Genomic DNA, 16,953 nt, shown 5'->3' on the forward strand with positions numbered 1-16,953 from the left:
ATTTTACCTAAAGTTCAGCTTGGGGTGACACTTGAAAATGGAAAGTTAGCTGACGTGACAACGTCTCAAGCCATTTTGTTGTTAGTTATACAAGTGGTCAAAGTGTCAGAAATAAATAAATGACAACGTTGTTGTTTGTTAATGTTGGACACCGATGGTGATATTATTACTATGTGTAGTATTCATGCAATAAGACAAATGTCCATGCTTAGGCCGTGCACCTCACGGATTCGATCAGATAGACCTACGTTTGTCGTTTTTTATCAATACAAGAAAAATTAAATATACACATACACGTAAGAAACCAATCAGCATTTGCCACACCAAGGAAAAGGATTTTAAATTTCATCTTCATTGCATGAAAACGAGAGAAGTTAACATTACGTAAAATGATTGAATAGATCCAAAACCATATGAATTGAAACTCGAAAAATCGTAGTTACTAGAGAAAATTGTTAAAACAGCATGGCTTTCACAGTGGGATCTTGTCCATAGTGATGGCCTTAGTGAGCTGGTCACGATGCACATAATTTAAAAACTTTATGTAACTTTTAAACTTATTTAAAACTTTTGTTGTTTGTTCGATTCTTAACTCTCACCTGTTACTTGTTCAATGTGACTCAGATAAGATCGTTTAAAATGAGTAATACAAGAATTTGATTTCAATTTATAACAAGTTCAATTTGACTTATTTTATGTGAATCTAATATATCATAAAAAAAAAAACTTCATGTCTCTCCCTTTATCAGTTATATAAGTTTGGATAAAATTAAATGGTCCATAAGTATTATATAAGAGAAGACTATGAGACAGATCTTTCAAAAATATTACTATTATATTAATGGATATAATATCTTCTCCACACTTTTTTTACACAGAAGATGTAAAGTATCGTGTGTCGATCTCAATCAAACAACTCCTTTTCAAATAATATTAATACAATTTTACAGCTTTAAAGAGTAACAAAGATGAAACCCAGCCTGATATTTTTGTTAAGCTCTCATTATGCACTCACTATTTTCTCTCTCAGGCTCAGGACCTCTCAATTTACACATGAAGCTTTGTTTTTCTGCTGCTGCTAGGTGCATTTTTTTTCACCTCCAAAACTCATATTACAGCAAAGTTGACTTTTAAAGGCCATTAATATGTTCTTTTAACAGTCATACTCCACCTAAAAAAACAACAGACGAATATATTCAATGTTAAAATATTATCAACATTTATATCGAATGTTAATAAAGAGTCTTTAATTAGAAAACTAAATATTATTATTTTAAGTTAAGAACCGTCAAAAAATAACATCCTTCTAAGATAATTTTGAGTTAAAAATACCCTTCTAAGATGCTTTTAATTAAAAACTGTTTCAGAACAGTAGTAATATATGTATATAAAAATTGTCATTGAAAGTATCTTAACCAATAGTGACTTCTTGCCGGCTAATATCTATTAACCACAAAAGTTTGTACTAAATAGTAAAATAGTGGCAGTTGGTTTGTTAAAATTGCCACTAAATAATGGTACCCCTGGACCTAGAGAAGCTGAGGCATATGGTCTCTATCATGCACTGATGGCTGAGTTGGGAATCCAAAATGTAGATATTGAGCTTTGATTGTAAGGGTGTGGTTGATGCTTTTTCTTCAAACTCCATAGGCTCTACTGAATCTCATGTTATTTTAGCTAAGTGTAGAGAGCTGTTTTACAAAATTCAATGGTGAGTTTCATTACAAGCAAATCATGTAACTCATTCTTGCAAGGACTTCAAGATTATTTTATGATAGCAATCATGTGTTTGATTATATTTCAATTTGTATTCTCTCATGTAATTGGAATTAAATGAAGTTTAATTTATTATTTTTTAAAAAATAGCCTAAAATTACAGTAAACATTGTTGTAATTTATGGTGATATATATATATTATATAAAACGTGAATCCATCAAACATTATGGTAGCATATATATGCATGTTTTCAATTCGGTGCAATTATTTTTATCACTCACTTGCAATAACTTTGAACTTTAACATGAGTGAAAGACATTTCAACCATTTTGCTATGGTTGCACTCATTTCTTAGGCTGGACCTAACACTCCTGTGTTTTCTTAGGCTGGTTGCACTCATCATGCTCTTAGGGCTGGGAATGTTCACAACAACGAGATACGCCTGTTATATAATCTTCACGTTACACTGAGTTTTCTGATTATCGTATGTTTACAACACAGACACATATTTATCAGTATTGGCCACATCAACCACATCTATTAATATATCATAATATTAATCATATAACTTTATCCCATATCAAATCTTTCAGCTGCTGATATGGCACACTGTTATTGGCTAACTCAAAGATCCTCTAGCAATAGCATTTAACTGAAAGATAGGGAGAGACTTGAATTTTTGTTCATAACTCGTATGGACCACGCTAGTAGTCTAGTCTCCGTGCTCCTTCCGTATGAGAACATGACTGAATATATATATATATATTATAGTACTATTTAACAACATATATTAATTTAAGAATAATTAATAAGAAATATCCATGTGCATTAATTGGAAACTTAATTAAGGACCACATTCGATAGTAGCGTACGTAGCTAGAGAGAAAGAGAAGGTGTACATATGTTTGTGTGTTTTGGCTTATTGCAAATGGAAGTGTGAGGAAAATGAACCACACGCATGCATGGTAGTGGAAGGTAGCTAGCAAAAACACACACACAGAGAGGTGAAATCGTTTTCAATGGCTGATCGATTAGTCCTTGGCAGCACCTTTAGAGGAATCTGAGATCATCTTCTGTAACATTTGGGTTGTCTCTTCCTCCGACATTCGGTCTTCTTTACTCTTACCTTTGGCATACTCCTCGAAAAACTCCTTGTTTTCTTTCTCTAGCTCGTTCCACACTGCACAGATATTTATTAAATCTGGTACACAGTATATGCATTCAACGTACGGATATATACATGTTGTGTGCTTCTTAGAAACGTGACCCTGATTTTTCCACGTGCATGCTTCTGTTTGGATTGTTTGGTTTGGTGCGTGAAAATTAAAGCATCGGAAATGAAAACATATTTGTATTTACTTATCTTAATTTTGAGAGATTATAACGTGTAATGGAAATTGTAGTTGAATCTTACACGTGTGTTACATTAATCTATAATAGTTTTGGGGTATGTTTAGATATACTTCTTCGTAAGTACTTCTATAAGAAAAAAATAAACATAAAAAATAAAATAAGTTTTTTCATAAGTTAATTTTAATTTACAGTAAAAGTTATTTTATTATTTTTTCTAATTTTATATCCTTTGAGGTGTTTAGAATTTTTTTATTCTAACAAACCCTGAGTCTTTCAATTTTAGATGTGTCCATCATTTAAATTAAAATTTCACATTAAGTAATCATAATAATTAATATCAGCAAGTATGATATTGTTAGGATATATTTCTTAATATAACCACTTAGAACAGAAAAAAAAAAAGGATAAATGACATTAGTTTTATAAGTTAAATTTTACATTTAATTAAGCTAGTTGATAGAAGTTTCTTATTTAAATTCTCTAATAGTTGACTTTAGCTTATGCATTAGTTAATTTTAACTTGTGGAAAAAACTTAATCCAGTTAATTTAACTAATGGGAGAAGCTTAGTTGAATTAATTTTAACATGAGAGAGGTTTATGTGTGTACGTGTTGTTTATAAGGAGTGTGTTATTTTATAAACAGGGATAGGTTAGAATGAAAGAGAAGAGAACATACCAGTGGATGTTATGACAGGCTTAATATTTGCATGCTTGGAGAGAGCTTCCATGCACTCTTCCTTTGACATGTGAAAGGTCAAACACTTCTCAATCAGGTGGTGCACCTAATTGTATCAAAACATGTCACAACGATCATGAAAGGGTACATATGATCAACACAAAAAATAAAAATTGAAGATAATTAAAGCTGAAGTTGAAGCTAGCTGCTCTCTTACCATATGAATGTATGAAGCAGAAGAAGAATTAGAAGACTCTCCCATGATCAATGATACTAATTAAAACTAGCTATATGTGCTAGCTCACTTCAGGAAACTATATATGTGCAAGTATGATAAGTGAAAGCAGCAGTGTCACAAGAGAGAATTACTTATAGAGAAGGTGCAAATGTATGTGATATGAAGAATTTAAAGAAGAGAATTATATTATGAGAGGGTAGTAAGGTGGGGCCCACGTGAGAGATAGATGATAATTGGCTGAGAAGGGATTAGAGAAGATTGTAAATGACCACCACTCCTTTGTCTTGTGCAACTGCCAATATAGGAGACCTCCATGTGATTTGTGGGACATCCCCAGATAGAATTACCTCAAACAGAAACTCAGATCGTCAATTGATGCCACAATTTTCCTGCAGCATTTTCAGCAACATAATAAGCTAACTAGCCTTTCCAGCTATTTAACATGTATAGTGCTTATAGCAGCAACATCTTTAACTTGATCATTCTACACCTATGCTTTCTCTTTCCACCATCCAAAACTTGCCCATGCCTTCGCATCGGATTCACCCATTGCCCTTTGGTTCATATCAGCTCATTTTCATTTGTGGTTAATCTTCAAATAATTAAGATAATGTGTACATGAAAAAGGGTATAAGTTAATGATGTTAGGGTACTTTAATTTTCAATGTAATTAAAACTTGCACTAATTAATGTGTGATGTGTGAGCTATTTTGTGCGTACGTATGAATATAATTCTCATGTTCATTGAAGTTTTGCTATCTAATAAGTTAATTGATTGAGCATCCAATTGAATAAAAATTCTGCTAGTATCTACGAATTGACAGTTAAAACATAAAAGTTATTGGAGTTGTTTAATTTATTAGTATATTGTAAGAGTTTGTTATTAAAAGGTTTTTAGAATTTGATTTTTGGATATATTTTTTTGGTGAGGTGAATTTTGAATATTATAAAAGGATAGTTGCATTGATATTTTTGGAAAGTTATAGGTCTCACATGTAGAAACTAATTTTGTAATTACTAATAACCATTTTCAAGAGATGTGCGAAAATCAATATTGTGTGCTAAAAGATATATATCGTCTTTTTAGTAAACTATTAAGCATCCCATTTAAATAAAAAAAATCGACCGTTTCCTATTCGGATCGTTTTTTTCCCTTTTCCCCGTACGATCAGTCTCTTGAAGTTAATTGAAATATTGCTATTTCCAGCAGTAGAATAAATTACTATTGCACAAGTTTAAAATGAACCGCAGAAAAAAAAAATGAACCAGAAAACGTACGTGATCAATTTTGGCTCTTTTTACACTTTTAAATTTTTGTATATGTTTATTTGATATTAGTTCCGAAGCGCAGGCTATGGTGGGGAAATATATTTCTGTGTGTTTGGTGCACAAAGATGAATAACCGAATATGGTAAGTTCTAGGGTTTTTAAATATTTGAATATTTTATTTAAGTCAACAGAAAAAGACAATTTTGCCATTTTTTTTAAAGCATAAACAACTGAATAATAAATAATCCATTGATAGAATTTCAGGCATCTTAAACAAAACCAACAAGGATAGTATGAGAGTAAGTACTGCATTCTCTAAATTAAATTAACTCATAAAAATAATTATAATAGTAAATCTTGAGAGTGACACTTTAGTCTTCTTCCGTGGCTGTTTCACCGCTCTTCTTGTTATGCTTCCTGACGTACCTCTGGTTCATCAGAAATTATGGATCCATCCCTTACGAGTTTGGTGGAAGTGTCGCGTGTCTCTTCGCCTATTTGATGTCATTCTTGTGGGCCTCAACAAATCATAATTAAATAAAATTAAAAAAATTCTTAACCAAAGGAAACTAAGACAATAACATGTCGGTCAACATTTTGTAATAAAATAATTAATAATAAATAAGGGTATAAAAGTAAAATAATCCATCATTATCAAAAATTAATTAATTGATGTAAAAGGTTGGAGAGACCAAATCCAATGGTTTAATATAAAGATCATCAATCTAACGGTCAGTAATCTTTATTGTTATCTTTGTACATCAAACATAAAGAATTTTACTTTCCGGTAATCTAGACATAGCAACTGGGCGGAGTGGGAATGAGTATTGTCTCCCTAGTTTCTGATTCTGACGTCCCAACATATACTAGTATCTGTCGGGTGAGAATGAGTATTATCTTCCTAATCTCTGATCCGTCTCAACATATACTCGTACCCCGTTTTCCCCTGACGAGTTAAAATATATTATCTCATTCTCCTTTGGTTATCCCGATTCATATTTGTAAAAAAAAAAATTAAAAAAAATTATATTGAAAATCTGATTAAAAAAATTGATTGTTACACATTTTATTTTAAAAAAATTATAAAAAAAATTAATAAATAATTAATAAAATTTTAATAATTATTCATCTGAACCGGTATGGGAATAGGTATGAGACAGATATTGATATCCTCGTCCTCGACCCCGAACTCGATTAAAAACGTTGGATAATTCTCGAACCTGAACTCATACCCAATTAACTCAAATATTTTCCATCAAAATTGAAACGGATTTAGACAGATACCTACACATACGAGTTTTATTAACATGCCTACGTTAATCGGCACCTAATTCCGATGTCACATATTAGACATAAGTTTGAAAGAGAATGTGAATAATACAAATCATCAATGAAACTAGATAAGCCAATAATGTATTGCCTTTTTGAGCTTTTTTTGTGACAATGAACTAAATACAATATATCCTAATACTATTACACGATGCCTAGCACTGATATCAAATCAATCTTAAGGTAGTTCTGATAGGCGTTAATTCATATAGCTGAATATAACATTCTTTTATGCTGTTTATTTTGTTATCTTTATAATAAAACAAGTTATACTTATTCAATTAACAAATCATTTTTACATTTATAATTTTAAAATGTTAATCATTAGAATTTCGGTAATATAGAAGTCTCGTGTTAATACAAACATAATGATTAAAATGTAGTTAACTAGAACATGACCCATAAACCAAAAATGGAACGAATTGAGATTTTAATTGAACCTTTTTTTTATGAAGAATTACAGAACTGGAGTTAATAAAGACTCACATCTAAGTACAGTGGTTATTACCAGATAGCGGATTTTAGAGTGGGATCACTGGGATGATTTTGGTTCGATAATTAGAAATTATTGAATAATCTTAATAATTTTTTCAAATGATTCTTGCACTTTACGAGTGCTGTGACTGGCTTCCACCGATCACTTTGTTTGTAGCTAGTTTCCATCTATTTAATTACTAGATGTTGGGCTTACGTTAGATACTTGGTTGGGCCCCTTATCGACTGCTTGAGCATGAGCTTTTGGGCATTTATTTTGCATCCTGCACCTCCCAAAAAAATTCCAGCATACAAAAATACTTATTTACCAGACACTTTCATTCCGAAATGATTATCTTGGAATAAGATATTCTTCCAAAATAGCTATTGCGGAATATGGTTTTTCATATTCCAAAATACCTATTTCAGGGTAGGTTTAAGAAGTACTTATTATATTTCATAATAATTATTTTAAAATATGGTTTTTTTATTCTGAAACATAGGTTTTTATATTTCAAAATAGTTATCCCATAAACATATCTTATAGCAGAATAGTCGTTCTAGAATAGGTGGCAGGAGACCCCCCCCTTTCCTTTCTTCAAACTCAAACATGTGTTGCTAAGCAGTCATGTCACTGTGTGTCGCGTATTCACCTTCACACCACCATGCACCACCTTATTTCGTCAACTTGGGGTCGCCATGTGGAATGGCAAGGAAGGTTTGAACGATAACATTTTTGGTGTAGTCAATGATGATTTGGTGGTCATCGGGGAGGAGATGGTTGACGGAGTACTAGGGGCAGGCGAAAAGGGTGGTGGAGGGGAGTTCGAGCCAATGGAAGAGGGAGAGGAGGTGTTAATGCTGAAGATATTTTTTTTATCATTGAGGCTTTTTGGGAGGTGTAAGATTCATATTGGGAGGTGCAATATACCAATGGTCAGCTTTTGCTTTCATGTTGCATTATTGGATTTCAGTTGAATATGTATCCATTAGTTAGCCATAAACAATTAAAAGGAAAAGGTGTCAAACATTGAAACAAATCACCCTCTTAAAATGTTGAAGCAAAGTTTCAATAACTTATTTTTTCATCCTCAAAAGGGACTTGTCAACCTGTCTTATGGTCATTTGTTTCCTTGTCTACCTATTATACCCATTTGTCAACCTCCTCCCATCTTCCAGTGTTAACTCATAGTCTTTCTCCAGTTACCTCTTCTAACTTGTTCCTTAAGCCTTTTTCCACAGTTGTCTTTTTCTTTTTTCAGTCTTGATTAATGGTTTAAAGATTATATTTGTCACGACTCATTGATTTAAATATCCCAAGTGGTTACCATCCTTAGTTCCCCAACAACTGGTATCATAATCGATGGTTCAACTTGGTGACTGACTCATTGATGTAAACAATTTTTCACTTATATGATTAAATTGTGGTGTCAGTTTCCCTTATATGGTTGCTCATGATTCATTGATGTAAATATCTCAGTTGTTTACTCCTCTTCCCCAACAACTGGTATCGGAGTCGATGGTTCGACTTGGTGATCGGCTCATTGTTGACATCTTGATTTTTTATGCAAGTAGGTACTAGGTAGAAGGTATTATTTATAACAACTTTCTCCCAAGTCCTAACGCTAATTTTGGCCCAGTTCTTAAGTAGAAGTTAATAATATTTCAAGTGCCTTCACATTATTGGGTTTTTCGCAAACTGCTATTTGTTGGAGTACAAGTGTGGGGTGAAGTCTTACATCAAGTAGAAGTGAAAAAGTTGAGCATCATATAAGTGAGGAGAAAACTCATAAACTTGAGCCTTAAGGTTTTTGATTAAAGTGTGGTGTCAGGTTCCCTTATATATTTGCTCATGACTCATTGATGTTAAATATCTCAAGTGTTTACTCCTTCCTCCCATCTTCCAGTGTTAACTCATAGTCTTTCTCGAGTTACCTCTTCTAACTCATTCCTTTAGCCTTTTCCACATTTGCCTTTTTCTTTTTTGAGTCTTTATTAATGGTTTAAAGATTATATTGGGCGAACATAAAGACAATTTACCCTCTAGATTTTAAAAATGTCATGCTTTTGGAATTATACAAAATAGAGATTTGACTAATCAGAAGTATAGACTAGGAATGAAATGGAGTTGAAGTAAAAAATTCTGATGCAATTAGAGAATGATATCAAAAAGTTCTATCAAGGTGTTGATGATAAATAACATTTTATGTGTGATTGTGTTAGATTTGATGACATCTTATGTTTTACACAAATTGATATTTATTGTCTATATCAACTTTCTCCGTTAGATTTGCTGACATCTTGATCTTTTATGCAACTAGGTACTAGGTAGTAGGTATTGTTTATAACAACTTTCTCTCAAGTCCTAATACTAATTTTGGCCCAATTCTTAAGTAGAAGTTAATAATCTTTCAAGTGCCTTTACATTATTGGGTTTTTATGTTAAGAAGTTGAAATAATTTTAAATAATTTTATGTTGAATAATTTTTTTTATTAACTTCCTTTTAGAACAAAAATATCGAAATATAAATTACATTGTTTCAAAATTAATTTTACAACATTCGTCTAACCAAATATTCACACTCCTTATAAATATTTTTTAATACATCAAATTATTTAACAAAGACATAAAAGAAAAAAAAAATACAGAGATTCTTTTTCAACAGATGTAGAAGTAGGTATGATGAAAAATAATGTGAGATAATCAAGGTTCCTATAAAAAAAACCAGCCATATTACTTTATTTAAAAGATAAACATCATAAATAATAATTGATGTAAGCTGTGGTAGACGGATTTCAAGTTTAAATATATTTTTCATGTGACTTTCTTTAAACAGTTTGTAGAACCACACTATAGTACGATACTTCGTTTTGTATTTGTAGCCATTATTTTATAAAGTTGATAATTATTCAATTGAAATATTGTGCAAAATTTGGGCTGGCTAGAAGCGACGTGTCCCACAAGGTGACAGTGGTTGATATTGAAAATAGCGTAGTGAGTAGCGGTTTGGCGTGGCAATTATTTTTATAATTCGATAATTCAATGGACTCATTCTACTTGTTTGCATTGAAATACAGCACACCAGTTTGGACTTAGGACTGACAATTTTTTTATTTTTTTTCTAAGTTGGTAAGTAGGATATATAGATATTCTACTTATTTTGATTCAATAAGTTATCTGTAATTGTCAAGAGTTGAAAGTTTTTAATTACTTGATTGTATAATGTAAGAAAAGTAAGAAGATTCAGTGAAATTAAATTGGAATTTGGATTGCGTCCACATCACATGGAAAATAGCGTAGTGTCACTATAATCAACATTCGCAAGGGTTATTTAATTAAAATTCTCGAGCAATATCTGGCACCAACAGAATGGTGACACTTTGCTTTATTCTCTCAAGAGTAACCAGAAAACACTCAAACTGTGAAATTTAGGTGACTGCTCATTCTTCATCCCATAGATCATCAAGAAGAGGCTTGGTTGGTCCTTTGATGAGCCTCTCTTGGTGGATTTCACTTATTTTCTTGTAATCATCCTCAGTCAGTGACCAATCAAAAATTCCCAAGTTTTGCTTCATCCTCTCTTTGTCATAGCTCTTGACCACAAAAGTCAACCCTTGTTCATATAGCCATCGAAGACAAATCTGCAAAAAAATTTGATTAATTTTCTGAACATGAAAACACAGTACTTCAAATATATAAATAAAAATAATCAGAAATTAATTAGTATATAGTATATACCTGGGCTGCAGTCTTGCCATGAGCATCTGCCAATTCTTTGATTACATCATTGTCCAGCACAAAATTAGCACCCCTACTAGCACCCTTCCTCAGGGGTGAGAAGGCAGTTACAGTAATACCCTTTTCCTTGCAGAAATCTCTAAGCTTCTGTTGTTGCCACCCAAGGTTAACTTCTACCTGTTAAGGATTGATTAAGGTTTAGTTCGATCAGTGATTTTGATCAGTGGATCAGTCACGTAATTAAACTAATGTGTGATTAACTTAATTATTAACTAATTACTTGATTCACTGCGGGAGGGATGGTAGCAAAAGAGAGCAATTTTTCAAGCTTCTTGATGGAGAAGTTGCTGACTCCAATGGCTTTGGTGAGGCCAAGTCTCTGGCACTCCTCCATGGATCCCCACACACCCTTCATGTCAAATTCCACTATCTCTGATACTTCAATGGGGTACACAACTTTTCCAGGCTTAGTAGCAATGGGCCAGTGGATGAGAAAGAGATCTATGTATTCTAGTTGAAGTGTCCTGCATATGGTGAATTTCAACGCAAAGTTAACACAAATATAGTCAGAGAAATTATTACATAAGTAAATATTAATTATTAGCAGATTAGCAATGACCTGAGAGATTTCTGCAGGGCAGGAAGAATAGTATGGGCATGGTTATCAGTGACCCACAATTTGGTAGTGATGAAGAGTTGATCTCTGGATGCAATTAGTCCTTGCTTAAGTGCTTCAGCTATGGCTTCTCCCACAGACTGTTCCACACCATAAGCAGAAGCAGCATCAAAGTGCCTGTAGCCCTGCTTGATGGCCTCAAGAACAGCATCTTTTGTGGTAACCGCGCTGGTTGCTTCCGGCGCGGTGCCGAGGCCCATCAGCGGCATCTTCCGCTGGCCGGAGGAGGAGGGGAGAGTGACTTCAGAGACTAAGGTGGTGGCAGCCATTTTGCGGAATGCTATTAACTTGTTGGTGATGGTGATGTAAACAAAAGGGTGAGCATAGCTCGTTTTTATAATGAGAATTTACGATGTGGGTAGGTGGGATTAGTAGTAAAATTGCCAATTTACGATGTGGGTAGGTAGTACTTGATGGACTATCTACTCTCGGGTAGCTGCTGTTGGAATTCGAACACACGAATTTTGAATATTAATTTGGTCATTTTTGGATGTACCAAAAACACACATCAGAGTAGAATTCAGCGACACCACTGCTTTTGTGGGTGTGCAAACTTACAAACTTAATTCCTCATGTTAAATATGTTCAAGTTCTAGCGGTAGAATAAATTACTATTTACCATTGAGGTCTGAAATTAACTAATGAAGTACACAATCAAACTTTTACTATTTTTTACACTTCTATATTTTTGTGTGTGCTACTTGATATTAATTTTGATGTCGCAAGATTTGAGATTAAGTTGAAAGAGAAACCAACATAATATAATAGATGAGTGACACTATATAGGTAAAAAAATGTAGTTATTATTTATCAACGAATAGTTAGTTGATTTGAGTGACTTACTTAAAGATAACTTTTATGTTATCTCTTGTAAAATTATCTGAAAAATTTGTTTAAAGTTGTAAAACTAATTGCTAACCAAAAGTTAAAAAGTTGATTTATTAAACTATAAGTATTTGATAAAAACTAGTTATTAAAGTAACTGAAAAATATAAAATGATAAGAAAATAATAAAATTATGATTTATTTTAAAAAAGATAATTACAAAATTAGTTTAATATATTAAAGATAAAAATATAAAAATATAAAAAAAATAAAAACTAAAAGATAACGTTTTAAAAAATATATTATTTCAAGTAATATTTGAAAAAAGTTAAAAATTACTCAAAATTATTTACCAAATAATTTTTCAACTATTAAAAAATATTAAAAATTAATTAAAATATCATACAAATCTTAATCTCAACTGTTAATTATTTTATTATAATTTATTGGCTATTATTAGTAGTTTCCATTTCTTATTTTAAGATGTGATCTCATTTAAAATATATTGTAATTTAATGACTATATATAATGTTTCAAATGAAAACATATCTTAAGATTTACGAGTAACTTGGTGATATAGTGAAGCTTTTAAACAAAATTTGGAACTGGTAGTCTTATTCTAACTAAAGCTTTTATTAAACAAAATTTGGGAGTGACTGACGAATTTATTCTGAATAGCAAGGCTTTTAAATAAAATAAATTGACTAAATGGAGTGGTCTTGTTCTAATAGGTTACTTCTATAGTTTTATTAAACAACATTTAGAATTGACTCGCTGACTCGGAGGTCATTTTAGTCTAATAGCGAAGCTTTTAAACAAAATTTAGAATTGACTTGGTGACTCAGTGGTGGTGGTCTTAATCTAACAGTGAAACTTATTAAACAAAATTTCACTTTATATCATATAAGGACATATAAATCAAATTAGTTTTACACAATATTTTTTCATTGAACGATATAACAAATTTTAAATAAAACTAAAAATTTTCTATAAAAAATCAGCAAACAACTTTTAACTTAAAGGAGTTTTTAAGTAAATACAAAACAGTCATCACTAACATATTAATTATTTTTTAGAAAATATTTATTTTTAACAAGATAATAATAATTATTTTTATAATAAATAAGTTTAAGAATGATTAAATTTATTTTTTTATGTCAAAATTTTAAATTTTATTGTTTTTAGTCCAATCTAAATTATTTGCAACGTGTAAAAAGAATACTCACACAGATAATAAATTTATAAATATTTCATTATAATTTTTCATCCATAAATTAAGTTAAATTTTAAAAAATAATTTAACAAAATAATAGGTTGTAAAATATTTTTTCATAAATTTTAAATTACACTATACATTGGTGTGATTGTTATTCTCGAATGCTATAAAGACTACTAGTTATATATATATATATATATATATATATATATATATATATATATATATATATATATATATATATATGTTGGGCCTGGCCTCTATGAATGTAGACCCAAAACTATGGCGCAACGTGGCGCGAATCGAAATTATGGCGCGAAGAGCTTCTTCTTTATTATTATTATTATTATTATTATTATAATAGTTGAAAGATTCTGACACTACACACATTTCTGCATCCATGGCTTCTTCACTGGGTCGAAGAAGAACCCACGCTCCCAAATCTTCCTCCACCCTAAACGACGACGTTTCCTGCGAGGAATGCGGCGGAGGCCACTCTCCTTCGAAGCTTCTTCTCTGCGACAAATGCGACCGTGGCTACCACCTCTTCTGCCTCCGTCCCATTCTTCCCTCTGTCCCCAAAGGCTCTTGGTTCTGCCCCTCTTGCTCCAATCACAAACCTAAGTGTATGTTTTCTTTGCATGCTTCACTTTCATTTTCATTCAGATCCCAAATCGTTCAAAGTAATGTGTTCAATATTCATGAGCTAGCTTTTAGGGTTTAATTAGGGTTCTCTATACAATTTATTAATTAAGCTCTGGTGCTTTTGCAAATTGCAGGTTTCCCTCTTGTGCAGACCAAAATCATTGACTTCTTTCGAATCCAACGCTCGCCCGAGGCATTGGCGAACCAAGGTAAGGCGAAACCATTTTCAAGATTATTATTGTTGTTATTATTATTTGGATTAAAGGTTGGAACTTGAATCTGGTGTGTGGTTTTTAGACACGCGGAAGAAGCGAAAGAGGGGTGGGGGCTTGGTGGTTTCGAAGAAGAAGAGGAAGCTGTTGGCGTTCGTGCCGAGCGAGGATCCGAAGAGGAGATTGGAGCAAATGGCGTCGCTGGCGACGGCGTTGATCGCAACTGAAACGGAGTTCAGCAATGAGCTTACTTACATGCCTGCAATGGCGCCAAGGTCCGCTAATCGCCCTGCTCTTGAGCGCGGTGGAATGCAGGTACCTAATTATTTACTCTAATTATTCTGTGCTTAAATGAAATGATATGTGATGCTATTGGTACCAACAAGTCGCTGGTCCAAGCGGTCCTGGGTTCGGTGTCCTTAAGTTTAAGCTTTTTTAATGGAAAAAACGTGATTGAGATAGGAAACTCCACTAAAGGTGGCTAGTCGGGTTTTCTGGCAAAAATCAGTTATCAACAAAACTGGTGAATACTTCGCACCAATATCACGGTGATAGAAAAAATGTGATGCTATTAGTTGAGAAGGTTTTTGATTTACACGTTGATTGATTGGTTTAGTGAAGCATTCTGTGCAGAGATCAGTGTATTATCATATAACCTTTTAAACTTTAGATTTTTGCATATGTTGAGAAGCTAGAGTTGGTCAAGTAAAGAAATTGTGTTTAGAGTTTGTGTGCTTGCTTACATGTGGTAAAATTTTGTTTCTCCCCTTTGTCAATCCAAGGGGTAATATGCTAGTATATATTTTTACTTCTCACTGCCTAGTTTTTTTAATTATCGAAGAAATGAGCATTTTATGTTTCCGGTTGATACAAAACGCATCTTTTATTCACTATTGCATAAAAGGGATCATGAACATTTGTTTATGTAGAAAAAGCAGGAGCAAAAGATGAATTTAAATAAGAAAAAAAGATGTTACTTTGAGCTATTGGTGTTTTGCTCCCAAACCTATCCTTATTGATATAAGACTGTTCCGTGGTGCAGTTGCTATAACAGAAGTAGAGTACTAATTGGTGATGTCTAAGGAGCACAGACAATTCAAAGTTTGCAAACTGTGCAATATAAATGGAGTGACTCCCATCTAATGTGAAATTATCATTGTTTCTTAGTAAATAAAGTAATTAGCTTTATTTTAAATTGCAATTCCCTCAAGATACGTTGGGGTTTTTTTCTGCACTTGTCCATTTGGTTTTGCAATGTACGATGTTTTGTCTAGTTATCTGTACGCACATGTTTGTAAGAATAATGTATTTCGTAATAGTCAAGCTTTTTCTAAAATGGGGCAAAATTAAAATAAGAATAAGTATGTGCATTTAGAACCAGTGGTAGTTTCCTGATCCTTCTCCATTTTTCTGCATTTGATTTGGCCACTCACTCATGCTTGTTTATCTTTTGACTCAGGTCTTGTCAAAAGAAGACACCGAGACCTTAAACCTGTGCAAAAGTATGATGGAAAGAGGAGAATGGCCGCCTCTCATGGTTGTTTTTGATCCTCTAGAAGGGTATGTATATGGAGCATAAACTGGCATTGTCCTTGTCTCCTTAATATTTGGCTGAGAAACGCAGCGAATACATAGTAGTAGTACTCAATAGCTCAACAATTGACACATAATATGTTATGTGCCACCAAATATATAAGCATTCAACAGCAATCCCAATTTTCATGTCACAATGGAAAAACACTTGACTTTTAAATTTCTTTGTGCAGCTTCACTGTAGAAGCAGATAGATCCATCAAAGATTTAACCATAATAACAGAATATGTTGGAGATGTAGACTTTTTAAAGAATAGGGAAAATGATGATGGAGATAGTATAATGACACTTCTCTCAGCTTCTGATCCTTCACGGACGCTTGTCATCTGTCCAGACAAACGAAGCAACATAGCTCGTTTCATTAACGGCATCAATAATCACACACCGTAAGTTATTCTCAGATTTTATTCTCTGCTATCTTGAGTCTTTTTTTGAAAGAAGCAAGTCTGAAATTAAGAATAGGCTAATTATAATATAGAAAGAGTGTACCCATTTGACAGGATTCCTGTCACTTAAAGATTATTATTCTCAGTTGATGTAATGTGATTGTTTGATGGAAACAACTATTAATGAAGGCTCTTGCCTCTAGTGTAGGGAAGGGAAAAAGAAGCAGAACTTGAAATGCGTGAGGTTTGATGTTGGAGGTGAATGTCGGGTTCTTTTAATTGCCAATAGAGATATTACAAAGGGGGAAAGGTTGTACTACGACTACAACGGAGATGAACATGAATATCCAACTGAACATTTTGTCTGATTGCGTTCAAATATAAATTATAAGCAAATCACCGTAACAGGGAGGGATTGTAAGCTCGTGATTTTTTCATTTCTTAGTTGATTTGGTCACCCCTTAATATGGTTGCCTTGTCACTACCCCACATGTATCATGTTGGATACTCAATATATTTCACAGTAGACTTGTGGTTTATATTATATTGTTCAATTATATTTGGAATTGTTTATTGATTAGATTAATTTTATTATATATGCAAT

The 16,953-nt window shown here is 32.6% G+C and overlaps 3 protein-coding genes across 4 annotated transcripts; 1 reads left to right on the top strand and 2 right to left on the bottom strand.

The window, feature by feature from the left end:
• Positions 1 to 2,511: 2,511 nt before the first annotated feature.
• On the bottom strand, positions 2,512 to 4,121 carry LOC114394918. The gene is made up of 3 exons (XM_028356602.1): positions 3,965 to 4,121; positions 3,748 to 3,853; positions 2,512 to 2,897 (listed from the first exon to the last, which is right to left on the bottom strand). The coding sequence occupies exons 1-3, from the start codon at positions 4,007 to 4,009 to the stop codon at positions 2,749 to 2,751; spliced, it is 300 nt and encodes a 99-aa protein (XP_028212403.1). The 5' UTR covers positions 4,010 to 4,121; the 3' UTR covers positions 2,512 to 2,748.
• Positions 4,122 to 10,300: 6,179 nt separating this feature from the next.
• Positions 10,301 to 11,785, bottom strand: LOC114397614 (NAD(P)H-dependent 6'-deoxychalcone synthase-like). The gene is made up of 4 exons (XM_028359735.1): positions 11,416 to 11,785; positions 11,077 to 11,320; positions 10,797 to 10,973; positions 10,301 to 10,699 (listed from the first exon to the last, which is right to left on the bottom strand). Exons 1-4 carry the CDS (start codon positions 11,739 to 11,741, stop codon positions 10,499 to 10,501), a joined length of 948 nt encoding a protein of 315 aa, XP_028215536.1. The 5' UTR covers positions 11,742 to 11,785; the 3' UTR covers positions 10,301 to 10,498.
• Positions 11,786 to 13,867: 2,082 nt separating this feature from the next.
• LOC114395530 (histone-lysine N-methyltransferase ATXR6-like) lies at positions 13,868 to 16,929 on the top strand. Of its 2 annotated transcripts, none has more exons than XM_028357332.1 (6): positions 13,868 to 14,139; positions 14,293 to 14,367; positions 14,456 to 14,685; positions 15,830 to 15,930; positions 16,137 to 16,349; positions 16,553 to 16,723. In XM_028357332.1, the coding sequence occupies exons 1-6, from the start codon at positions 13,914 to 13,916 to the stop codon at positions 16,581 to 16,583; spliced, it is 876 nt and encodes a 291-aa protein (XP_028213133.1). In that variant the 5' UTR covers positions 13,868 to 13,913; the 3' UTR covers positions 16,584 to 16,723. The 2 variants fall into 2 exon arrangements, with proteins under 2 accessions (XP_028213133.1, XP_028213132.1); XM_028357331.1 differs by having other exon boundaries at positions 13,869 to 14,139; positions 16,558 to 16,929.
• Positions 16,930 to 16,953: the final 24 nt, after the last annotated feature.

This window comes from Glycine soja, chromosome 18, assembly GCF_004193775.1.
Source record: "Glycine soja cultivar W05 chromosome 18, ASM419377v2, whole genome shotgun sequence".
Lineage (NCBI taxonomy): Eukaryota > Viridiplantae > Streptophyta > Magnoliopsida > Fabales > Fabaceae > Glycine > Glycine soja.